We start from the raw sequence: 27,799 nt of genomic DNA, 5'->3' as shown, positions 1-27,799 counted from the left end.
GAACAGTTGTGTGTTACTGTGTAAAGTATGGAACCCTGCACAGATGGTTGGTCAATGTGATTTAAGCAACGTGCAATCATGGAATTCTTGATAGCAGAAGGTGTCTCGCCAATGAAGATTCATCAGAAAATGAAAGCAGTTTATAGTGATTGTGTTTACGTGAGTACTGTGCATCGATGGGTGAGTAAGTTTAAAGATGTTGAGGCGGGAACATCTGACCGTGACAAACAAAGAGTTGGATGGCCTGTGACAGCAACCACCGAGTTTCACAAGCAAAATATAGACACACTGGTTCAGGACAATTGTCGTATCACTCAGAGAGAAATTGCAAGCACAACTGGCATTTCACAAGAACGTGTGGGTCACATTATTGCTTTGCTTGGCTATCGGAAGATCTGTGCACGATGGGTACCTCGGGTGCTGACTCTTGAAATGAAAGTGCAGACTTGAAATTTGCCAGAATCTTGTGTTATGAGAATGAATGTGACGCCTTTCTCCATTCAATTGTGACAGGAGACAAAATGTGGGTGACAAAACTGTGGTTGCAGAAACAGTGTGTCAAATTCTTCCGTGACGGTTTCAGAAAACTTGTTGATCGTTGGCAGAAATGTATCCAATTGGCTAGTTATTATATGGAAAAGTGAGTATTGGTAATTAAAGATAACATTCTAAGGATTATTTCTGAGTTTGATTTATTAAAATATTCTCCGCCCAAACCCAATTAACAAAGGTGGAGGCATTACTTTTCATTCAACCCTCGTACTATATTGATCAAGAAATCAAGTGCAATGTGAAAAAGAGGTTGCAGTGCTCTGCAGGCAGGGATATAATTATATTCTTTGCCACAGTAGAGGCACGGGTGTGAGAAGAGGTCAGCAGGGGGCATAGTCACGCATTTTCAGTCACAAAAATGAGTTGTCGGAGTACACTAGCAAGTACGGATGTGATTATTGTCTTCGCACTTCGCTCTGAGCGAGCATAAAATGAACTAGCTTCTTTTTTCCAGCCATTCCGCAACTGCTTTCTCCGGCAACTGCGAGCCCCCAGGGGGTTGTGACCCACAGGTTGGAAAACACTGGTTTACAGAATGTACAGCTTATGTAAACAGATATGCTATTGTGTACTGTGTTTTTTGTGATGTAACACTCATGTGTGAGCAGGATATACATGGAAATGGCCATTTGCATAAGGTGCTCTATATTTATAAATATTTTGTTATGACAAACCTTTGTAATGTGATGTTTTTTATCCACATGACAACTTGGAATGAGATTCAGCTTAAAATTAACACATTTCATAGCAAAAATATTTTTTAAGTCCTGGAGATTATATCAAAGGCTGCTGAAACCAGTTGTTTTAAATAAAGAAATATTTGTGGGATCATGACTTTAGAATTTTTTTAGAAGTGTGCTCTGTCATGGAATACAAAACAAAAAAACTGGTAAGCAATTCTTGTCAGTATCCCTTCTACTAGGAATGAAAATAAGCATGTGACCTCTAATTATGGACAAAACTGCCTCCTTCCAGTGCACTCAAACTTTTGAAGACTTCTTGACAAAGAAAGCAATGCACAACCTCAATTCAGGAAGAAATAAGCATGGAAGTTGTCCTGTCGCTATTTTCTGTTATCTTGAAAAGACTTTGTTGTTTGTGCAGATCCCATATTTGAACTATATACACTGGATTCATATCTTAATAACAAAAAACAAAAGGTCACACACAAATAACTGAGGTCACAAACAAATAATGGCACAGGAGTGAAACTAAATTCAGGATGGACAAACATTAAATATTACATTCCACAAGTGTCAATACTTGTGCACTCCTTTTCTTGACCTACATAAATGATTTCTCAAAGAGACAGAATCACTCTTAAAGAACTGTAATGTTCATGATAAAAGTATACCAACAAATGGCCCAGACATAGCCAAGAGAATGCAGGAATAAGGTTACAACTGGTTCACAATAAACATGTAAACCTTCTTAAAAAGGCTCATATTATCAATTCCAAATAAATAAAAATGACATATTGGTCGCAGACAGGCACAAAAAATGTGCACACACGAGCATTTTGCTGTGGTGCAGGAACTGTAGTTCAACAAGAGAAGTGGGGTGAGAGGTTGTGGCGTGGGTCACCGGAGAAAGAGGCAGGAAGGGTTAGGGGAGGGTAGCTGGCAGCTTGGAAGGAAGTGGGCAGCAGTGTGGGGATAGGAATCCAGGAAGGACAGCCAAGAGAGTTCAGAAGGTACAAAATAATAATGATGATGATGATATCGAGGCAACAGATCGATGGGGGAGGGGGGAGGGGGTCAGGACAGAATACTGTTGAGTAGAGTGTGGACCCAGTGGGTTAGCTAAAGTTGAGACTGACAGGATAGCTCTCATCCATGTAGTTCAGAAAAGCTGGTGCTCGGAGGTATGATCTAGACGGCATGGCTTGTAAAGCAGCTACCGAACTCAAGCTCATTGTGCTGAGCAGCGTGCTCCACCACTGGGCGATCGGCTCTGCTCTCGGCCACAGCTTGTGGGCAAAGTTTTCGTTCTTTTCTGTGGGGCAACGGCTCTGCAGTTTCACTGAACTCCCAAATTATTTACATTCTGCCAGAACTCTCCTCATTGTATTTACTAGTAGCAAAAGTAGAGCTCAATGGGCACAGAACTGGATATTAGATATGGCCAACTGAGGTAGTGCATCTGTTAAGAGACAAGCCACAGTTTCTGGAGGCTTATGCTCCATCCAACCATTCTGCTTGAGGTTTACCTACATCACTTTAGGCAAATTCTGGGTCAATTCCTTCAACAAGGCCAGGGCCAACAACCTATTCTTTCCTCTCTTCAACAAATGTGTGTATACACATATGCCTGGATATATGACTGTGACCTGCCCCAGCTTTATACAGGTTGCATTAACTATCTACAGCCAGATGACTCATGTGGCATAGTGTATTTTGTTCGCGGACCACTGCAGACTTTATGACTAAATTGCAGAGAACAATGTTAAGTAACTGAATATTATCACTGCCATGTAACTTATAAATGCAAACTAAGCAATGCACAGTAGGAATGTTGTCGGATGCATGAATGCATTGTGGTAACGATGGGAGTACATCGTGATGTAGGTAACCAATGTAAATACCATTTGAAAATCGCACGTGTGTGTGTGTGTGTGTGTGTGTGTGTGTGTGTGTGTGTGTGTGTGTGTCACGAGTGATTCAATACATGTCCATCCCTACATCACACAGATGAATGCTAAGTTAAAAGGCACAGTGAAAAAAATTGACCCAGCCTGGATTTGATTCCACAACCTTTCTGGTTCCAGCCACATACACTACCACTAGAACAACAAACCAGATGCGAATTAGATCACATTCGCTACATTCCTGAGGCACTGCAGGTCTCTCAAGTTGTAGCTGTTGGCAATGGTATCATTTTAACATCTCAATTCAGTTCATCATCATTCAAAAAATTTGTATGAAATATTTATAAATCACATACAAAAGTCCTTGTGAATCAGAGTATCTATTAGTTAAAACAGGATAAAAATCCGTACAGCAGTTCCTGACAGACTGCACATAGAGATGGGCATCAGCAAGCAACTTCAAGTCGTATATTGGGAGATCTCTTCCTTTCTTTTAAAGTTCACAAATCCTAACTATAACATGAAACTTAGATGAATAAATTACTAATATTAAATCACACAAAATGAAATACCATACCTCAAATTCCAAGGCATCTACACAAATAAAAAACTAAGACTGATAAGTACACCAGAAAGCACAGTTCTGCCTGCTTCACACTTAGAAAACTCTCCCACTGTGTTGACCTGCGGACGAGGTTGCTACCATAATTCCATACAGAATAATCTGGGGCAATGCACGTAAGGTCAAAAAAATTATTTGTTCTACCAAATACAAGGTCAAGTTGGTAGGTGAAAGTCTTGTGGAAGTCTCTTCAGGGATTCTGGATTTCTTGCACTCACATATCATTACATTTACTCGCTAATGGATAAACAATGAAATTCACATCTGCAACACTAGAAATGAAAATAAATTCCATATTGCTATCAAAGGTAAAGAATGGAATTTTATGTTCTGGTGCAAAAGTTTACAACAAGTTGTAAGTACAGACATCAGGCAAGATATTGGAAGTTCAGGGACATTCAAAAGGAATGTAAAAGGGTACCTTGTTACTCATCCACTTAATTTACAAGATCAACTGGATGGAAATTGCAGATAACAACAATTTTCATATTAATCGGGTTCATAACTTTCCTCATGTAAGATAGTGTTCCAATAGCGAGAAGACAGAAAGGCTGGCTACTGATTATCTTCAGAGGACAGAATTCAGAGTACTACTGATAGCCACATTTAAAAGTAGAAAAGAAAGCTATTCTTGCTCCTGGTAGGATCTACTGTTACTCCATTCCTCAAGGAAGAAAGATGTATGTGTTGGGAATATCAGAAATGTGGGCCAAGGCATATAACCCCACGTCGAGAGAGGCTCACCTGTTGTATAGATGAAGGGAGAAGGCGCCATCTAGCACTCAATCAAGAATTAATTCCCAGTATTTTCAGTACGAGTAGATTAATATTTTCCAAACCTTGTTGTCGCTATACTTTACAGAAGTTCCCTCTAGTGGCTGCTTCTGCTTGTTAATATTTCAACTGCCTCATTGTAAATACCTGAGGATTCTTCTTACTGAGGGATATGCAAAACATGATATGTGACTAAATGGATGAATGTGCTGTCCCAGCAAGTACAGAGAACAGCTCCTGTGAAGGACTAAAGTCTAGATAAGGACCAGCAGCAGTCATGGTGGTGCATGCTTATCTACTGCTCATAGGTTGGCAATGTGTCACTTTTGAGTAGCCAGTGGTATGATTTTTGACATAATCAATGAGAGGCGAGAACAGAGGCAACGTATTTCTAATCCCGAAATTGAAACAATTGTCTTGTTTACGGTTGTTCGGTGTATTAGTCGATATTTTGTGATTATGGCAGCGAGTGCCATAAAGTGGACTGATTTAACTGATTCAGTTTTGCATGGCAACATAATCCATTGGTACCTGTCTCGTGGATTAACTGCAGACACGAAAACATATGAAATGTGGTGGTGGAATGACTCTTATAAAAGAGTCAAAGGTTTGTGCGAGTGGAATCATCAGAAACTGCAGCAAAAGCCATCACTTCAGAGTAGGCGGATCAATGTTTTTTAATTCAATCATGGGAGAAGGTAAGTGGATCAATGTTTGTTAATAAGAGCTGTACATTCAATACACTGATCCACCTCCCTCCCCCATAATTTAATTAAAAAAACACTGATAAACTTACTCAGTGTGCTTGGGCAAATCAATTGCATAGCAACACAGAGCAGATAAATATTTAATTGATTTTTCAAGTAAAACATGGGTTGTGACACTGTCCTTGGTTTGCAGATACTAGCACAGTTTATACAGTTGTGATTCAAACAAGGAGTGATTAAATTTATTATAATAATTTATAGCCATATCTCACCCTTTCTTTCAAGTGTATTAGTTCAAAACAAGTTGTCTGCCTGCTACTCTTGTTACAGGCTGCATAACACAAACAGCTGTCACATCATCATCTGTTCCCATCATATCTCACAGCAAGGGCTAACAACATTTCTGCACGAAACACACAAGTATGGCACTGACCCTATTCTAGACTTTTAGCCCTGAGGAGTTTGAAAGGAAGGAGGAGTTACTGGCAGAGTGACACTACAAAGAAGTGCATGAAGTCTGCAATGATAGCTCAATCAGTAAGAGAAGTGCCCCTGAAGGACCACGGCAAGAGTTTGAACCACAGTTCAACAGGGCACACAGTTTTGATATGCCAGAAAGTTTCATATTTGAGGTACACTGTATCATCTTAAGATTGCAATCACAAAACGTTACTTGCTGCTCTGTCGAGTAGTATCAGAAATATTGTGGACAGCAAACAATAATTCCTCAGTGAGCTGAATTTCCTTCAAATGATCTGCCTCAGTGAATGTGAAACATAGAAATTACAGTAAAGGGGCAAATGAAAGGGGAAGCATCTGACTATTTGCAATGGTGGTGATGCTGGCTTCCACGTCTAACTAGATTTCTATAAAGATCATACCAAAAGGTAATTTTGCACCCCCCTCCCCCAATTAGCTTGGTTTACTGCCGAGTCCAAAGTCTGACGTGACATGACTTAAGTGGACAAATATTGCAATAATGGGTGTCCTTTAATTACCATTACATATCCAGAATGAGATTTTCACTCTGCAGCGGAGTGTGCACTGATATAAAACTTCCTGGCAGATTAAAACTTTATGCCAGACAGAGACTCGAACTCGGGACCTTTGCCTTTCGCGGGCAAGTGCTCTAACATCTGAGCCGCCGAAGCACGACTCGTGCCCAGTCCTCACAATTCTGCAAGGTTCGCACGAGAGCTTCTGCAAAGTTTGGAAGGTAGGAGACGAGATACTGGCAGAAGTAAAACTGTGAGGACCGGGCGAGAGTCGCGCTTCAGTAGCTCAGATGTTAGAACACTTGCGCGCGAAAGGCAAAGATCCTGAGTTCAAGTCTCGGTAGGGCACACAGTTTTAATCTGCCAGGAAGTTTCACCATTACATGTTTTCCATACTTTGTGTGGCTGCACTCAAAGTATAACAGTAAATGATTTGGAGCATTATTTTGCTTCCAGAACCTTGAGTTGAAGTGCCAATTTATAAATTGCATACAGAACATATGTTGGGAATAAGCAAACAACCTGTTTTAACTGTGTCTCCTGAAAATTTTCATCAGGCATCTCTCCAGTGTGCACCGAACAGCACTCAGATGGGGGGTGGTTTTCACAGTTTATGTCAATGTCTCACTGCCATGAATCAAAACTGGTAATACACAATGCTTGTAAAAATTACTTTTCAGACACACTGGAATTTTAGCTTTGAAAGCCTTATAGTCTATATAAAGCTCTCCATAGCTCTTCTAATTTTCAGTGCATCCAGGTAATGGTTTCAACTGCTATAAACAAAATAATTCATCAACTGGTTCCAAGAGTTCACAGTTAATTTATATTACTTCATTTCAGTACATAACTTATTCGTTATGTTACAATATTATGAGAACGCAAGTTGCCACTCACCATATAGCGAAAATGCTAGAGTCGCAGATAGGCACAACAAAAAGATTTTTACACTTAAAACTTTTGGCCAATGGCCTTTGTCAACAATAGACACATACGCACACAGACATATGCGCACGCACACACACATGACTGCACCTTTGCGTGTGAGTTGCATTTGTGTGAATGCGTGTGTGCAGATATGTGCGCATCTCGTTGACAAAGGCCATTGGCCAAAAGCGTTAAGTGTGGATCATTTTGTTGTGCCTTTCTGCGGCACAGCATCTCCGCTATATGGTGAGTGGCAACTTCTCATAATATTGCTACATTCCATCCTGGATTTTCCATTTTTTTTTTTTTTTTTTTTTTACTGTTGAAGTTTACCTATACTAGAGGAGGAGGAGGAATTAGTATTTAACATCCCGTCGACAACGAGGTCATTGGAGACAACATACAAGCGAGTTAGGGAAACCATGGAAAACCTAAATCAGGATGACCAGACAAGGATTTGAACAGTCATCCTCCCAAATACAAGTCCAGAGTGCTAACCACTGCGCCACCTGCACTAGAGGTAAACAGTACTAAAATGTCACTGGTGAAATGAACATGGTTCACATATGTTCTTTTGCAACAAATTCTTCATTTCTGAAGTTTAAAAAACAAAAACCTCTCTCTAGGACTGATAGAGATAGTTTTTGTGGTATCGAATCTCTTTACCTAATTCTCAATTTTTCTCTATCCTATAAAGGAATCTAGAGCATTAAAATGTATGTTCTTCAGTCATTAACACCAATGCCTTGTTTCTGAAGGACTGTCAGTAGAGATCTCACTATTAGTGAGCCGACAGCTTTCTTAGAAATAATGTCTTCTAAAACATTTCATAATTTATACTCTAAAATTTCTTTCATGACTTGCAAATGGTTCATTGCAGCATATCCATTTCTAAAGTCACCTTTTTCCATTGCCTGATTATAATCCAATTTTATTTCTATCCAATTTAAGTTAATTTTAGTGTATACTTTGTACATTACAGATGGGAAGCCTGATAGGTTTTATGATGTATCGTTGCCTCCCTACTTGTGAAAAGGAATAATTCACCTACAGCATTGTGCTAGCTAAAAAACTGAGGAGCCTACAGTTATTGTCAAAAGTCTGATCGTATTGGGTATAAAATGAAATTTGTGACTGTATTAAAGTCTTTTTGTTAGGGAGTGCACTACATGTAATGTTGGATTAAGAGTCATAGCTAACTGTAGAAGTAACTTCGGGCGTGCCCCAGAGGCGTGTGTTGGGACCCTATCTGTTCATGTTGTAAATTAATGATGTTGTGGACAATATTAATAGCAACCTCAGACTTTTCTTAAAATGCTGCACTTATCCATAACGAAGTATAGTTTGAAAGAAGAAGCATAAATATTCAGTCGGATCTTAATAAGATTTCAAAGTTGTGCACAGATTGGCAACTGGCTTTAAATGTTCAGAAATATAAAACTACACCCTATGACTGTAATACCAATAAGTCATAGTTGGAATCAGCCAAATAGTAAAAATACCTGAGTGTAACATATTGTAGGGATACGAAATGGAATGATCATACAGGCTCAGTTGTTGGTAAAGCAGGTGGCACACTTCGGTATATGGTACAATACTGGCGAAGCGCAATCATCTACGTAGGAGACTGCTTACAAATCACTCATGTGACACTTTCTTGAATATTGCAGGAGTGTCTGGGACCCATACGAAACAGGACTAACAGGGGTTATTGAACGTATACAAAGAAGGGCAGCACTCTTGGATGGTTACAGGTTTGTTTGAGCTGTTTGAGAGAGTTACAGTTATGCTGAAGAAACAGAACTGGCAGACTCTTGCAGATTGGCGTATCGCGAGAAAATTTATGAAGAAAGTTTCAAGATACTGGTATAAATGATGTATCTATCAATATACTACAACCCGCTACATTTCACTCACATTAGGATCGCATGGGCGAGTTTAAAGTAATTACAGAACGTACAGAGGCATTTAAACAATCATTCGACCCGCGCGCCATACGTGAATGGCATGGAGTGAAAGCATAACAAATGGTGCAAAGACATATACCCTCTGCCATGCACTTCACGATGGTTTGCAGAGTATGTACGTAGGATGTAGAAACGAAGAATTTGAAGCCTTTAGGAGAAATGGGGGGGGGGGGGGGGGGGGCGTGATAACTACAGACAACACTTAAGCGATAATGCGGCAGTGGAGGACTCACCATCTTTAACTTTTGTGGCGGCGTTCTTCTGTTTAACGTCGGCTTCTTTGCGTTTCTCAGCCAAATCGGAGAGTTTATGAGCTCTTTTTATGGCCCGTTGCTTTTGTCTATGGCTGAGTGGCTTATAGATACCGTCGTTTCCTAGCAAAATATGTAAATATTATAAAACAATTTTAATAATCTCAATATTATAACTTATTTGCATTAGTAACTTACTTAATCCCGGTATCACTGGATCCTTTTGTTTCCTTGCCTTCCGCCCCGGGCCTTTCTTTTGTCGGCCATCCCCAACAAAGTGGGCTTTCCTTCCCATATTTTGTTACTAAAAGATACTATGGTGTGTAGGCACACGCGCAAAACACGTCATAACCTCAACTACACAACAAACACAGCCACCACGAGCATAACACTTTCTACCAAGTTCCAATGATCTTCCGCATGTCTGCAGACATCACTCTCGTCAGGGCGTAAACAAACCAAGGATGTTATTTTAACCTCCTAGTAAACAAACCATGCTATGATAAAACAAACGTGTCACTATGCGAATATACTGCACCTATCATTTGCAAATAATCACATAAACCAAAGGACTAGACATTAAATCCCGAATCCATAGGGAACGAACATTCATGCATCGCTCCACCAGCACATCGACAACTCAACATGCCCGTAGAGACACTCTACTGATCCGATGCCATACTGGCAAGCATGGCATTCAGAGATAGTTATAAACCGTTCAACATATTAAGGCACTACCGTCATCCACACTCTCCCACCATCGCCCAGCACTTACATCATCTGTTGCCAGACAATCTGCTCTATATTTTTACACACTTTTCACTCACATTGGAGCATCTGAATCAGTCCATAAACATTTCTGTAATTTTTCAAGTATATATTTGGTTTTTCAGCTTCCTATTCTGCTACTAAAACTTTTACATTCTTCTGACCTATCTGCAGTTTCTTCGCCAGTTCTGGTGCGCGGTTTCTGTTGAAATGTTTTAGTTTATTTTAGTTTACATCTTATGCCTCTGTTCTCAGTTTCGTCTTTTCTTCTCCGTTTTCAATTTGTTGCAATGCAACTTTTAACTCTTCTGAATCATCATGGACATGTCTGAACCATTTATTTTTGGTTTTATATTTGCAAAAGTAGTTGAACAGGTGTTAACAATAACGTAGTTTCTGGTTATCTTGATATAGGGCAGCAAAGGTAATCCTTTGTCGCATTGTAGGCCTATCTCTTAGTAATTCACTTTCCTGATCTCCATTGTCCATTTGGTTGGTGAGTTTTGTTGATTATTGTTCTTATTCCTCTACATGCACATCTAGATCTACTTCTAAACTCTGCACACCACTGTAAAGTGTATGGCAGAGGGTGCGTCCCACTGTATTGGTTGTTAGGATATTTCCCCATTCCATTCATGTATGGAACAAGCCAAAAAAGATTGTTTGAATGCCTATGTGCATGCTGTAATTTATGTGATCTTGTCCTCACGATCCCTATAGGAGCTATATGTAGTGTGTTATAGTATATTCCAATATGACTCACTCAAAGCCAATTCTTAAACACTATCATTAAAGTTTCTTGGTATACTTTTTGTCTATCTTTATGAGTCTACCAGTTCAGTTCTTCCAACGTGTCAGTGAGCTATTCCGCATGTCAAACAAAGCTGTAACCACTTGTGCTGCACGTCTCTGTATATATTCAATATCCCCTGTTAGTCTTATTCAGTAATGGTCCCACACACTTGAGCAATATTCTAGGATGGGTCACATGAGAGATATGTAAGCTTTCTCTTTTATAGACTGATTACATTTCCCTAGTATTCTACCAATAAACCGATGCCTGCTACTTGCTTTACCCACAGATGAGCTGATGTGATCTTTCCACATCATTTCCTTTTGTATGAGTTTACAGATTCTAGCTGTGATGCACTAATTATTAATAAGACATTATATTTTTGTGAAGTTCGCAATTTTACTTTTTGAACATATGCAAAAAGCCTGTAGTTACTATTAATACTGTCTGTAAGATCATTAATGTACAACACGAACAGCAATGGACCCAAGTTGCTTTCCTTGGGTACACCCAAAGTTTCTTTTACATCTTTCAATGACTCTCCATGCAAGATAACATACCATGTCGTCCGTACTAAGGAATCTTCAATCCCATCACATATTTCGCCTCATACTCTGTATGATCATACTTTTATTAATAAGTGTAGGTCGAGAAAACTGCACCTACCTAACTGCCTTGATGTATGGGTTTAAAGATGTCAACTGAAAAATGTGCGAGCTGTGTTTCACATGATCTACGTTTTCAAAATCCATTCTGATTGGCATGGAGGAGGTCGTTCTGTTCGAGATACTCACTAAAATGTCAAGGACATTGGACGATAGTTTTGTGGATCACTTCTCCTACTATTCTTGTACACATGTGTAACCTATGCTTTGTTCCAGCTACTGGCCTCAGTATTTATTTGAGGGGTCTATAATGATTATAGCTAACAGAGGGGCTAACTCAGCTTTCAGCTGGGTATAGAATTTGATAGGGATTCCATCGGCCACTGGAGCTTAATTTGGTTTACAGCTGTTTCTCAACCCCACTGACATTAAAACATTAAAGCCTTTCTGCTTTTACTTTGTTACTCTCAACTTCATTTCCATTCTCATCCATGAAAGACTGGACACTAAATTTGGTGCCTCTAACAGTCTTTACATGTGACCAGAATTTCTTTGGCTTTTTGGGAAGATCATTTGGCAATATTCTGCTATGGTAGCCACAAAAGACTTGACACATTGATCTCCTGACTACCAAATGCTCTTCATTCAGCACCTATCTATTTATAGCCCTATACTTAATTTTATACCTATTATGCAATAGTCTCTGTTTCTTTAGAAGTTTCTTAATGTTCTACTGGGTAAACATCAGTTCAGTGCATGGTCAACTATTCTTTTAAACTTGAGCCATAGCTCCTCTACATACTCCTGTCCTGAGTTAAGTTTGAAGTTCCTCACTGAGGTATGTCACTGCCGTTTCTTGTCTAGTTTGCTAAATTATAAATCTTTCTGCTTGTTTTAGTTGCCCTTTGTGTTTCGGTATTCATTGTCGCTATAACTGCCTCAAGGTAACTAATCCCAGTTGGGATGTAAACTTCCTCAAAGAGGTCAAGTGTGTTTGCTGCCATTAGATCTTATAGATTTCTGTCAAGAATGGGGTTTCTAACTATCTGTTCTAGGTAGTTTTCAGAGAAGGCATTTAGTAATGTTTCACAAGATGTCTCGTCACATGCACCATTAACAAGACTATAGTTATCCCAATTAATTTGTGGATGATTGAAGTCTCCTCCAATGAATTCAGTATCCTTAGGGAACTAATGTACAAACAAAATGAGGGTTTCTCTAAAGTTTTCATCTATATCAGGAGAAGAATCGTAATTTTTTGACCACGCTTGATACTGTGTCTTGCCCAAACAAGCAACTTCAGCTTCTATCTCAATGGATTTGCTTTTCTTGTCTCCTGCAACAAATGCACCAAATCCACTTTTGGTTTTCCTTATTCTATTCGTATATGCTTAAAATTTCCCCAAAAGTCTCACTACTATCAACTTCAGGTTCCTACCAGCCTTGTGTGTTTAATTTTATAAGCGATTCAGTGGTTTTTAGGTGATTTTTGAAATCTAGCACTTTGTGGGTATGGTTCAGCAGTTTTACACTAGGATTTTGATATTCTCATCTGTGGGAGGGATTTCTTTGTATCTTACACTGATACTTCAGGGTTTCCCACAGCTCTCTTTATCTGGATTGGATGGTTACTTGCCTAATCTAAAAAAACCTCTTGTATACACCTCACACACACTGTCAGCTGCATGGATAGCTGCCTCTGCTGTGCAGTGCACACCCTCAACAGTATGAAGGAAGTGTGGGAAGTCACAGCCTAGCTTGTCACAGAAGCCTTTGAGTCCGTCTGCCTTCTGTAATGTAATTCTCGTTGTTTTGGTCTTCAACTTGAATAATGTTTCGCTTGTCTACGTTGTTTCAGGTTGAACAACGAAGCAGCAGTGCTAGGATTTGGTGTTAGTTTTGAGAAATGTCTTCTTGTAGATTTGTCAAATGTTTTGTTGTGTTAGTTTCAATTTCGTTGTTCAGATTTCTATCGATGCTTTCTCATTTGAGTTCCATGACATCATTCCACTAGGATATCTGTACCTGTAGTGCTACACTATGAGGATGGTACGTGGGATGTATAATAATACTACCGAAATACGATATAGCATAGTTTTTATTTCCACAAGAGCTTTACAAGCGAGACACAACTCCACACTCTGAATGCATTAAGTGAACTGCTGGTCAAATATCACGCATGCGACCTTGGTTGGCCACCAAAAAGCTTCTTTGTTGTCACAAAATTCCCACAGAGATTCTCCCTCCCCTCGCCGCCATAACAAGGAGAACTGTGGGCGAAGATGCACAGAGTGCAGGAGCATTGAGACAACTTGGAGATGGAGTGGTCATCCATGTGCCATATGGATGCGGTGGATGTGTTGTCGTCAGTTGCAGGGTCAGTACAGGAAAATGATGTACACTGCATCGTGTAAAGGTGATAATCATGGAAGCACACTAGCACATGGTGGGCGCAGCCAAAGTGTGACTGACTGCTGGTGTCAGAGGTTTGAAGAGTGGTGGGACGTCACCGGGGCGGGCAGTGGTGAGGAAGTTTGGTCAGGAGGCAGCATGCATGGGGCCATGACAGAGAGAGTACAGTCAGTGTAAAAACAGAAAGTGAGAGCAGCAGTATAAGTTTCAAGTGGTAACTTCATTGTTTTGTGGAAGTGATGGGCAATTGAGCTGTTTGTGATCAGCTAACCTGAATGTTGCCCCTCACCTAGGAGCTCGTTGTCAATCAACTTGATGTTGCGGTCTTTGTGGATGAAGTCATGGACATCAACTCACAACTCTAGAGCTAGATGTATGTCACCAGTCATGTGAGAGTTGTCGGAAGAAGAAGTATGGGGAGTATAGTCCGGTAAAGCTTCTTTCACTGTCCATGCTGACTCGAGATGGTTAACAGACACTGTCATAGGTTTCCCATTTAATAATATATTTAAGGTACGATCGTCCCTCCTAAGTATCTTGTGAGGGCCCAAATATGGGGGCTATAAAGCTGGACATACTGTGTCATCATGTAAAACCACAGATAAAAAATTCACGCTCTTTCAGTCCCTTGTGTAGAAAAATTGTCAGCACCATTTGTGGAAGAGGGAGAGGTACACAGACGTGAACGATATGTCACTTACTTGTCAGTACAGGTGTGGCAGGTCTGAAGTCATAATTGAAGATTCTTGCAGCATAAACTCTGCCAGCAAGGATAGCACTTCACCATATAGAATTACAGCAAGCGAGACTCCAAGATAAAGTTTGTGGTCCATACTGACTCCCAGAAGCACCCATGGCAATTCCTGTGTCCAGAGTCCACAGATGCATATGAGAACAATCTTTTAGGTGCAGTGCCACCACTCGATGAGCCCTTTGTTCCATGGGTGATAAGCTATCGTTCTAAATCTCCAAGTGCCAACCATACAAGTATTCTACAGCCCAAGGAAGAGGACTGATTCGCACTGATAACCTTGGTTGGTTGTGATGGACATGGAATAGCCAAAGCACGAAATCCATATGTCCAAGACTATACTGGCGGACTCTACTATTATAGTCTCAAGTAGTACAGCTTCTACCCATAAGTGACATGGTCCATCACTGATAGTACCGATAGCTATTAGAAATAGGGAGTGATCCGCTGAGACTGAGGTGCATGAGGCTGAGCATGTCGTGAAACGTTGCTGTTTTGGTATGGGACATATGCACAAGTCAAACATTTGCAGTCCTTCTTCACGTTAAGCCATACTAAATGACCCTTCACAAGGCTGTTAGTTGGATGTACACCAGGATGTGCCAAGTTATGTAACTGGTTGAAAATGAGGTGGCAGAATGGTTGAGGAATAAGAGCGTGTGGCCATTTTTGCAAAAATCACAGAGGATTGGATGTATCACATCAGGGATAGACCAAAGTTTGATCTGTAACTTCGTGGAGGGGTCATGGAAAAGAGCCTGTAACAGCTCATCTTGCTATTGCACTTCAGCGAACTGTTTCTAGTCAAAGTAGGGTGACAGGGCACTGGTGCATGAGGAGTAAAGTGCCATGACGTTTTCTGCACTGTTCAGATAGCATATGTTGGTGATGAACTGTGCAACATAATCCAAGGGCCGAAACCATCAGAGAGAGGGTCCATTGGAGAGTTTTATCCAAAACTCTATCAAGAGTGTTCTGTGGTCCATGTAAATGATCAGAGGCGGTCGTTTAATGTCTTGCCAGAGGAAACATAATTCTTCATAAACTGCTAATAGCTTTCAGTCGTACACTGACCACTTGCATGACGAAGGCGAGAGCTTGTGCTGTTGGTCATACCCACCCCTTGTTGCAAGACAGTGCCAATAGTGAAATCATTCACATGGGCAGTTATGATGAGCTGGTAATTAACGAGGTAGTGTACCAAAGTAATGGCTTAGTCGAGGCAATATGCACTCAAAAGATGATTGCGCATCTTACATGCATGTGAGTTTACATTCCCCAGTAACGTTCATGCTGGTGAGGGCTTGAGTGAATGGTGCCTGAAGGCAAGCTGTCTGTGTAAGGTGCCTTCCATAAAAATTTACCTTGCTTAAAAACCGGTGTATTTCTTGGTAGTCCGGCAGTGCCGGCAGCTGTTGAATGGTCTTTGTATGCTGTGATGTAGTCCGAATGCCAGAGGCGTTTACAACATGACTGAGGTAAATGACTTCCTTTTATCAAAGTTGGCATTTCTCTTATTTGATAGTAACTCCACTGTGACAGAGAGCGTCGAGAACTTATTTGAGATGCGAGCTATCACCTGGTGAGAAAATTAGGATGTCATCGAGTTACGTGTATCAGAGCCGAAACTTGAATAATATGATATCAATAAAGTGTTTGAACAGCGTTCTCAACAAACCGAAATGTGTAATAGCCGCTTTTTTAATACTGTGTAGGCACATAAAAGAGATTTACAGGTATAATGTCTTGCACATTAAACACAGATGTGTTAGCCAGATAATGAGTTAAATTCTTAATTTTTGGAACTGGATAGTTGTTCAGTATAGTGCAAGTATTGAGAACTCTGCAGTCAGCACACAACTTGATAGATCCACCTTTTTCGGGATCCAGTTTGATGGATGAAGTCCAGGAACAGTCGGAGGGTTTTACAATGGCAGATGAAGGAGTGAGTCTACTGCCGCCTTAGTGGTTGGTTGGTTGTTTTGGGGAAGGAGACCAGACAGCGAGGTCATCGGTCTCATCAGATTAGGGAAGGATGGAGAAGGAAGTCAGCCATGCCCTTTGAAAGGAACCATCTCAGCATTTGCCTGCTGCCTTAGTGACCCAGAGTAAACCCAGCCATAGCCGATGCGGTCTGTGATGTACCAGGGAACTGGGCATAGTGAAAATATTATGAAGCATTCCGTTTTTAATATCACATTGCACAGATTTGTTTAGCAGGAAAGGGATCATTCGAGGAGGTATGCTGAAGAGCACAGTACTGGCCTTTGTGTCACCTGATGAAGATGGTGCTGTAAGAGTATCTACAGATTGTAGAAGAGCTTCTGGGACTATTCGGTGCAGAGGGGCAGAGGGGACATCGGAACTGGCACAAAGTAGTCGACATAACAAGTAGAAATAAGGCCATGCGATGTGGAACTCTTCCTTGACTTTGTGGATTCTATGAAGGATAGCGTCGTTTTCGTGTTGGAGACGATGTTCGTTATGTGCATGCTGTACTCTCTGAAAACGGTAGATGGTGCGAAGGATGTGCAGAAGATACTGATGGCTTCAGGGTGATATCGTGGATGGCGGAAGCTGGTGCGTAAAATGGGTGGTGCCATTGTGCCAGGTCATCGAGCGAGTGTGGCTGACTGGTTCTGTGGCAGAGCAGCCATGAGCCTTGAGAATCATCACGTTGCCAGAAAGATCGGAAATCAAACTGCACTCAATACTGTCGGCTATAGATGTCCAGATGAAAACATCGTCGAGATGGAGGTCCAGTGTCCAGGGCTATCAACAGACTCTGATTATCGAGTTGTCAGCTGCACGAAGGTGTATGGGCGAGCAGGCTGCCATCAGGAAGAATGAAAAGGGCTATGAAATACTGATTTCCAATCAGGAGTCAACAGGAAATATTGGCCAGCGATGTTGTGGAGTGTGAAGAGTTTGTTTTCATGAAGAGAGCGAAGTGGGTGAGGGCTGTCATCATCACTGTGAGTGACTAGGAGCTTAGTTAGCTGGCACAGTTCAGTAGACCTGCGAACTGTGCATCGAGTTTGGGAAATCACATGGCACACGACAGTTGCCAGAAAATTCACTGAACTGTGCATGACACCAGCAGAAGGACTTCTGCACAGGTGCAGATGTAGTGTGGTTGGTGAATGGGTGTGGCGTCTTGTGACTTCATGCAGGTCATCACCCCAGGCAGACGCAGTGACGTCAGGGTCGATTAGGGTCAGGTGAGATGAGCTCAACTCATGGTAGGTGGAATATCGTTTATGCTCCCACTGTAGTTGCAAGTCACATTCTACGCCATTGTTGTCTTATTAATATATTATCGATGGTGAATGATGGAAAATATTCTATCTGCAAGTTTAAGGCAAGCATCCAATGGTTCTTGTTTATGGGCGGTAATTGCCAGTTGGACTTGCAGAGGAAGTTTGATGATCCAAAATGTCCATGGTGTGTGGTCAGGCATGATGTGGAGATCAATTTGCGTGTGTAGGCGACGTTGCAGTTCTGATGAAGAGTTGTCCTTTAAATATTTTTCATAGGTGGCATGATGTAACTTTTCTTCTAGGGAATGGGTGATGCTACTTTCACAATGCTATATTTATTGTCTGAGGGAGAGGTGAAGATGACATCACTTATCGTATCGATGTGTTCCATCAAATAACCAAGTAGTGTGATGAACTTCGTTTGTCACAGAAGATGTCACTCATAGCTTAAATGCTGTCAGGAATGGCTAACCACAAGCTTGGTTGATATGGCTGGAAATGTGGTAGCTTAAGACGTGACCTCTGTCCAGTCAGTTGCCAGCTTGACATTTGTAGGGGAGAATAGCAATGCAATTAGAGTTCCTAACCAATGTGGTTGTATGTGGGACCCGTAACCGAACCAGCCGCTTGCACGCATGACCGATACACTGTTCTACTTTAAATATCCGAATCGCGTGTAATCGAACCGTTTTTAATGTTACATACCAGGGAAGGAAATCCTTTTTAACTGCAAATGTGACAATATTTAGCTTTATGACTCGCTAATGTTGCTTAATATGGAAGTAATAATGTGCAGAATAATTTCTGCATCGTTCTGTAGCGTTGGCCACGCTATGGAAAGTGAATCCGTTTAGCGGTCAGATTTACGACACTCCGCGCATGTACCGCTACCTGCCGGGGCTGTTTTACAAAAAAGAACCTACGTTCCTCCCGCACTGACTACGTATCGCTTCTCAGAAAAATGCGCCTTTTAGTTAGCCTAATAGAGAAGACTAATTGAAACTACACATTACACTGTTACTATTAACATTAACCACAACCTCGAACACAAATTTCGATATGTGTTACCCAACAGAGTACTATTATTAGCAAGGCACCTATTTATGTTTTAAACTTCTCTCCAAAGCGACATGTGGACATGGGGTTCGCTTTTTAGGATTGGTTCGCTACACAAAATATTATGTACACAAGCAACACTTTATATGGCCTATGTGGATTTTGTTTTATCCACACCCATGTTGCAAACAGCTTGCAGCTATGTAGCCTTAACTTACGACAGGTCTACAGAAAGAAAAGTACATCTACAACGATGGTTCTGTCGCCAGCTCTGAAGGAGCAGTTTGGATCCTTCTTTTCAGTTTATTTTATTTTTATGTGCTAGAAGTAAATGTACTTTAATGACTTTTGAATTTTACTTGGAAACAGGATGGAGGCAGATTGAAATGTTGTCATGTGACTTAATGGCGGTCATCTTTACTTTGAATAGTTATGTAAAGTTAATATTCTGTTAAAGCAAATTTAAAGGTAAGAAATCTCATTAAACTGAACTTTACAATGACATATGATAGCGTTTGACCGAACAGAATGACACAAAATTTAGATTTAACAGAATTGACAGGATATTTTGGATCGGTATATCACTTTGGGACAATGATACTAACAAATACTTTTAAGAAAACTGTATTAGAACTTTGGCAAACCATGGGTTGACTGTAATATTTTGATACACTGCTGTAGACTATTAATACGAAAATATATTGCCTGATTTGTTGCAGTTGTATTGATGCTGAAGTTGGTGCTTGCTGTATGAAATTTTAGATAGGCTCTTCATGTCTCCAGTGATGGAATTAATTAATAACTACCACCCACTTGCGGTAACTATGTTAACTTGCTGTATCATCGGCTCGATATTCCATCATATAAAACTAGTTCAATATTCTTGCTTTCTGCCACAAAATAAACTGGAGACGGCTTCAGGAACTATAAACCACTGCCACACCAAAAATTAAGCACTTTTACTCAGAATTGTTCTCGTTTAAGGCTCACATCGACACATTCACTGTCAAGGTTCGACTGCAACTGCTCTGGTTTTTCGTTCTTTCCTCCATTAAGGTGCTCGCTCCAGGGTTATCCAAAAGACTGGCAGTCGAGAATCTATAGTGGAATCCATACCTTCGTGATTTCACTTAGTTTAAATGAATTAAATGTTCTAATACTCTTAAGTAGTTACAGTCAGTACATTTATAACTTACATTTATTTCAATTTTTTTATAAAGTTATTAATTTTTTACATAATACTCTCCCCTTCCAACGAACCTTTATCACAGAAATTACACTTGTGCTTACTGACATAGTTATAGAGATTTCCTTAATACTATCCTTTTGTACACAGTCGATCATTTTACGTAGTCGATTTTCACTCGATACTGTTTACATAAAATAATTTTTTTTAGACATTTAACTGTATCATCACAGATGGAAAAAAATGCAACTGGCTGCATGGCGCCCAGAGCGAATGAATTTGCTTGTATCATGGATGACACCTGATCGAAAGTGAGTGAATGCACATTCAACCAATTGCAATGAGTGACTTGGGTGTAGCCCACTTTGTGAGCAGATTGAGTTCATTGGAAAATCACAGAGTAGGTTGTCTGACACACTCCATTGTGCAGCACCATTATTCGCCGTCAGAGCAGTGTGTTGAAGAGTGTCCCTATTAGTTTTAATAAGTTGAGTTGCATGGAGACTGTCATCAGTAGCGTGAGTTGTGCAGCACAATGAGGAGCACAACCGCAGCAATGTAGTTACGCAACAGACACAAATGTCCAAATTAAGCGCGAACACGGTCTTAAGGGTCAGCGATTTGGTGTTACACTACGTGGATGATATGTCAGACGTATAATAATACAACCTGAGTCTGACATAGCAAACTTTTTATTTCCATTTGATCTGTGCACCTGAGAGAAAATCACACACTCTGAAACCGTTAAGCGAACACCTGGTCAGAGATTACGCACATGGTCTCAGTCAATGTTCTTTGTTCCTATGGAGTTTCCACAAATATATGCCCTCACTCTACCACTGCTCGCTAGCTACTTCTCGCAGTTCAGTCTGTCTAGTATACTTTGTTCCACGAAAACGGCGTTTGCGAAACAGAAGCGACTAGGCACACCTGCCAACACTATCTCGATGCTGTCCACTGAAACATGTGGCAAAGCAAGCACAGTATCATTTGGGAGATACAGAGTGTGTCAGGACTTACCCCGGTTCACTGCTAATAGCGTCACATCACCAAAATGCGTCTGTGTGTAGCACACAAGTATTGCACCACAATTTAAGAATGAAATTAAGAGTTTAAGTTGTTTTTCCAAACTTTGTCAGCAGTATTATAATGTTTAACCTGTCCAATCTCCGATTGATCAGATGAATATCTTTCTCTGAATACAGGTTTTTAAGAAAATAATAAAGCTAGGAAGCCATAATTGGGTCATATTGTGCAGATGTATGTCAAAATTAACTGGTGCAAGTCCTAACGCGATTAAAGCAATACTTTGGTCAGAATCCACATCTTTAAGAACAATTGAAGTTGCTGAATATTAAAGACTTAGGAATATGAAAATTTATATGAAGCTTCAGTTTAGTGTAAAAACATTAACTATGAAACCCCACTGAGCTACCTCTAATAGTTTTCGAGTAATTTACTGAAAACTAAATTTGGAGAAAAAATGTCGTTATTTGTAGTAGATTAAGTATCTGTTATATTAATGCTAGAAAGTTCTGATTACAGCACATGACGAAACCTATTAAATAATAGAGTTATAACAAGTTTCAACACTTTGATGTTAATAACAACCAAACTAAGGTCTCTTAAAGTTGCAGTTCCAAGGTCATGTTCTACTATCAATTCCATTCTAAAAATTCTAGATGGCAATGTTTAAATACAGGCGAGCTAAAACTTCTTCTGTAATTTTAACCAACTTAATTACATACATACAAAAATCACGAAGCCGACCGTTGTGGCCGAGCAGTTCGAGGCACTTTTGTCTGGAACTGCACAGCCGCTACGGTCGCAGTTTCGCATCTTGCCTTGGGTATGGATGTGTGTGATGTCTTTACGTTAGTTAGGTTTAAGTAGTTCTAAGTTCTAGGGGACTGATGACCTCAGATGTTAAGTCCCATAGTGCTCTGAGCCATTTAAACCATTTGAAAAATTACGAAAATTCAAAATAAATACACTAAAGTGTTATAAAATATTGTGTGTCTGAGAAAGTGGCCGTTTAGAGTCTTCCATCGTGCATAGAGTGGATAACAGCAGATGATCCTTTGGCCATCCACTACACCTGTGTATAAATATGGCCTGAAAGACAACACTGGACTTCACTTCACACCCAGCTACCGTACAATCCGCGTCAGTCAAACGATGGAGTACGCGCTGCTTCGGATGATGTCACAGACAGGATGTTACTAAACACATATTTTCAGTAATAATAGAAAGTGAACTCGCAAGGATAGTTTAGATTTTTGAAAAGACTTCGCTTCACACCCAGCTGCCGTATGGTCCATGTGAGTCAAACGCCAGTATATGTGATGCCTCGAATGACGTCACAGCCAGACCACATCTAAACTCATGTTTGCGGTACAAATAGGAAGTGAAATCGCGAGTACTGTACACTGTCCTCGATCGCTTAGATTTTGCGGAAGTAACTGTTAGTGTGCTACCAGTAATGTCAACAAATGCATGTGGCAAGTGATGATAGTTATTTTCCACTTCTGTGGCGAACAATAATTTTGATTATCAGAAGTTAGGGTGAAAGACCATTTAATGGGAACATACATTAAATGTCGCCTCTGAACTGCTTATGGTGCTGTTCAGGATAAAGAGATTTATTATTTGTATTAGCACCACGAATATTAGATGTTGCACATGTGGAAATTTATCAACTATATCTATCAATTAGGACTCAAAATCTTCATTTATAATCATAGTTCCAGACCAACTGTCTGAATAGAGAATAGAAACATTTCTTTCAGTGGGTAGGACTAGAATGTGTACTGGCAGATTGGAAGCTATGGTCAGTATGTTCTCCATTGCTTCCTGGCTGACCACAAAAATAGTTTACAGGCTCTCGTAAAAGATGGCGAAAAATATTTTAACATTTTATACTGCTGATAATTTATTATTATTATTATTATTAGCCCGTCGCCCCACACCTACTGCATATTTTGCCTCACAGGAAGGGTATTCGCTTAACGAAATAGAAGGGAAAAAGCTTGGTCATCATGAGGCTTAGTGGCTTTCTCATTTCATTGGCCAAATAGTACTCTTTTTGCGATAATAAATTATAGATCCTCAAGAGGAACTCAAACTACACAAATATAATTGTTCTAAATTCTTAAGCAAGTAATACTGAAATAAATGTGCAGTTACTACTCAAGAACTACTTTTCCAAAGATTTGATAATATCTCTTTCCTCATAAAAAACATTACTAAATCATTTCAGATATCAGCAACGCACTGTATAGATGTAAAAGTAAAGCTGTACCAATGCAGGATCCTGACTTATTCTTGCCTCTATATAAATTTCTTCCTTATATGGTGCAGTGTGTTATGTAAGGTTATATTTGGCGCCGTTTTTACAAGAGCCTGGAAACTATCATTGCAGTCAGCCAAAATGTGATGGAGAACATACTGAACATAATTTGCAGTCTGCAGATCCACGTTTTTCTAGTGCCCGTTGAAATGAAATGTTTCTACTTGCTACTTGCTCGGTGAGATGATAAGGAATCATGATTATAAATAAAAGTTTTGAGCTCGAACTGGTTAATACATTCCGTAAAAGTTCACATGCAGTAACATAATAACATTCCTGATGATAATAATAATAACATCCCTATCATAAACAGCATGAGTAGCAGTCCAGAGGCGATCTCTATGGTAAGTTCCAAGTAGACTGGTCTACCCCCCGCCCCCAGACTTCTAATCATCAAAATTAACTGCTCGCAACAAAAGAGGAAAATAATCTAACCACTTGCCACACGGATTTGTCAACATTATGGGCGACACACACACAGTTACTTTCGTGAAATCATAGCGATCCAGGATGAGGGACAGTCTTTGTGAATTCACTTCCTACTTTTACATGTTTGGTATCAACCTGGCTGGAACGTCATCTGAGGCTGGGTGTAAGGTGGCATTTGACTGACATGGAAAGATTGGTACCTGGGTGTGAAGTGTCTCTTTTCTGTGTCTCTGGCCATATTTATATATGGGCACAGCTGATGGCCAAACGGGACATCTGCTGTCAGCCACTCTAGCCATGATCAGCAGCATCTAAATGGCCATTTTGTTGGACATGTATTATATAATAACTCTGTTGTGTATCAATTTACAATCTTCATAATGTTTATATGAATGGAGTTAAGTTGGCTTTAGTTACTGAAAAAGTTTCAGCTCATCTGCTTTTCAACTTTGCCTGCTAGAATTTTTAGGTTGGAACCAACAGTAGAACATGACCTCTGAACTACTTCTTTAATGGTCCTTGTATTGTTTGTTATTTACACTTAGATCTTGGAACTTGATACAGCTATATTATTTACTGAATGTAATCAAGTGCTGCAATTAGAAGTTTGTATCATAAATGCAAATGATACTTAATCTATTATGAATAAGGACATATCAGCTGCAAATTCAATTTTTAGTAAATTACTTGAACACTAATAGATGTAGCTTAATGGAGTCACTGACGTTACATACCAGCTTACCCTCCAGAGCCTAATATTCAGCGCCTTCAATGTTTGGTAAAAACGCTGATTTTGACCAAAATATTGTACTGATCAAGTTGACACTCATAACTTTTGAATGTGACATACATTTGATTACATTGTGACATATATTTGATTACATTGTGGAACTCCTATAACAACTTATTTCAGCCACTTTTGCACTTAGAATCATCGCAAATCTGGGGAGAGACAGATTAGTAAGTAGACATATTTTGAGTATTTTAGTTCAATAATATCATGTGGAATAATATTTTGAGTTAATTCGTCTTTAAGAAAAGAAGTATTCATTGCTCAAAAATTTTTTGAAAGAATAATAACTGGTGCGCAGCCACAATCATCTTGTTGAAACCTGTTTAAGGAGTTAGGCTTTCTGACCACTGCTTCACGTACATTTATACCCTAACGAAGTTTGTTGTAAACAATCTACCACCGTTCAAAAGGAGCAATGAGGTACGTAATTACAATACCAGAAGGAAAAATGACACTCATTACTACACATTAAGGGCGTCTTTACTCCAAAAGGGGTGCACAATGCTGAAACAATAATTTTTGATCACTTGCCCAGTAATATAAAATGTCTGACAGACACTATAACAAAATTTGAAAACAAACTGGGAAAGTTCATCCTGACAATCTACCTCTATTCTGCAGAAGAATTTGTGTTGCTGAAATTTTTAAAAGATTGTGGGTAGTACTTACTAACTCATAATATCTGTATAGTTTTTTTTTAATGTTCAGGTTAATTTGCGGTACGAAGTACAATGACCCATTCCACATCATTAGGATCTATTGTGTAAAATGATCTATGGAACATGAAACTAACTAATTAACTAACTAATTGACTAACATTTAACTGAGTGGGCACAGTTCAAACCAGTCAGTTGTATACTGTCTAATGGCAAGAAAGTGTTTATAAAATTTACCAAGAATAGCAACAAGCTGAAGATTTAATTTGTAATTTGTGGTGATAAATAATCCATGAAAGAACCAGTTGCTACTGATTCTGCCTTATATTATGGTTTGCTGCATCTTACAATGAAACCTCCCCAATATTGTGATGTTTCAGTTTGTACTTGTATGTGGTGACAAACTGCATACTACCCTACAGTATCAAAATTTAATAGGAGAAATGTGGCCAGAACGTTCATACTGACTACAGAAGTCTCTATTCTACATCTTTGGCCACTACGTGTAAAGTCAGATGCTACACTGGTTATGCGCACATGTGACACACGACTTCCCGTGTGAAAAAAATCTGATTGTTTGCCTCTTTACTAGTTTTCAGCACACATCAAAGCCTTACCCAACCACTCAATGCAGTATTTGCATTTTTATTACTTAGTCAAATAATGGTATTAACGTCACAGATTAATTTGAACCACACATCCTCTAACTGGATTGTTGTTACACAGAAAAGGTGATCTACTACTGATGGATAAACGGGCTCTACCATATATTTCACCAGTATTACTGAGGCACTTCCTTAAATTTAACATTGCCTACCTTCGATGTTGTTGTAACATTATATTTACCAGTTCAATAGTAATTCATTAAAGATGTGGGGAAAGAGATGTTTGTGATTCACCTTATTAAATCCTCTGAAATAAAATATATGACTAGTTTCTTATGGTCGCCAAACTCTGAAGTAGCTAACTGACTTTTTCTAATTTACTGTTAATGAATAATCAATTATGTTAAAGTGGTTTTGTAATTAAACTTCGAGATGGAAGCATTCAGCGTTGTTTTTCAGGCCACAGATGCCATGCTTAGGCAGCTAACTTTAAAACATTCATGGAAGCAACTATTGAAACTTGTTTATCAGACTCTGAACTTCCACTTAGCAAAATTTACAACAGCAAATGGAAAAACAAAGATGATGAATGCATAGACTTTAGGTTTAGTTCAGTTTAAATGAACTGTGAATTAATTTTATCATAGTTTGAATTAGCAATGTTGCAGGTAATGCAAATACCTATACTGAAATCGTAATTTTGCTACAATTATTATTTGGAAAGCCAGACCCAGTATGATAATAGAGGTTTGCCTGTATTTTAAAGTAAAGTCAATTTAATTTGAATATTGAGCTGTAATACGCAGACTAATCACATCAGCACTTTTATTTCTAACAGTTTTATTTATTTCTAACAGTTTTATTATTAGACAATATAACAACTTTTGTCATGGTTGTGTCGTCAAAAACTTGTTGGCTATTAATCTCACACAGCTTCTTCATGTCTCTGTCAAATATTTAAACATTGACTAGTGTGATGCTTTCCACAGTTATTGTTCCACAGGCAAACATAACTCATACAACACATCAACATGAAAATGGGCATTCATGGACCTGCAGCTCTAGAATTTCAGTGGTAGCTTCATAGCTTGCAGATGAATGCTACACCACTTTAAGAATGTTTCAATGCACAGTTCACCACAATCCTAATTTTACATCTGCAGCCATTGAAAACGTATCCACACACTTTAAAGGCCTCTACGTTTTCATTTGTGCTAATATTGCGCATTTCACTACAAAGTGCACCAAGCCATTCATCCAATCAAAATCCCTGATTTTCACGGAAACATAATTACTTTTAAGTGTTACAGTTTTTAAAGCCTTCGAGTAGTGCGGTCGTCTACAGGTATAGATGTAACTGCTACAGCATTTTATCTTTTCAAATCAATACACATGTAACACAATTCATTTCAGAAGTTATAAAGGTAACTACAATTTCCAACATACACATAACGATATTAATCAGTCAAAAGTTGCTTCAAAAATTGTTTTTAAAATTCTATTCTTTCATATGTCTGGCGTTATACTCTACGTGATCAAAATTATCCGGACATCTGGCTGAAAATGAACTACAAGTTTGTGGCGCCCTCCACCGGTATTGCTGGATTTGATATGGTGTTGGCCCACCCTTAGGCTTGATGACAGCTTCTAGTCTCGCAGGCTTACGTGAAATCAGGTGCAGAAAGGTTTCTTGGGGAATGGCAGACCATTCTTCACGGTCTGCTGCACTGAGGAGCGGTGCCGATGTCGGTAGA

General features: G+C 39.6%; 1 protein-coding gene across 1 annotated transcript in view; it reads right to left on the bottom strand.

Annotated features, from left to right (window-relative positions):
- LOC126354863 (uncharacterized) overlaps nt 1-10,182 on the bottom strand; it is a 123,133-nt gene extending 112,951 nt beyond the window's left edge. The window contains exons 1-2 of the mRNA XM_050004852.1: nt 9,581-10,182; nt 9,365-9,505 (exon numbers count right to left, since the gene is read on the bottom strand). Of these exons, the coding sequence (XP_049860809.1) occupies nt 9,365-9,505; nt 9,581-9,677 (238 nt within the window). The 5' untranslated portion in view covers nt 9,678-10,182. The remainder of the gene's footprint in view (nt 1-9,364; nt 9,506-9,580) is intronic.
- Nucleotides 10,183-27,799: the final 17,617 nt, after the last annotated feature.

Source organism: Schistocerca gregaria, chromosome 3, assembly GCF_023897955.1.
Source record: "Schistocerca gregaria isolate iqSchGreg1 chromosome 3, iqSchGreg1.2, whole genome shotgun sequence".
NCBI lineage: Eukaryota > Metazoa > Arthropoda > Insecta > Orthoptera > Acrididae > Schistocerca > Schistocerca gregaria.
This window is presented reverse-complemented; position numbering and strand designations above follow the sequence as displayed.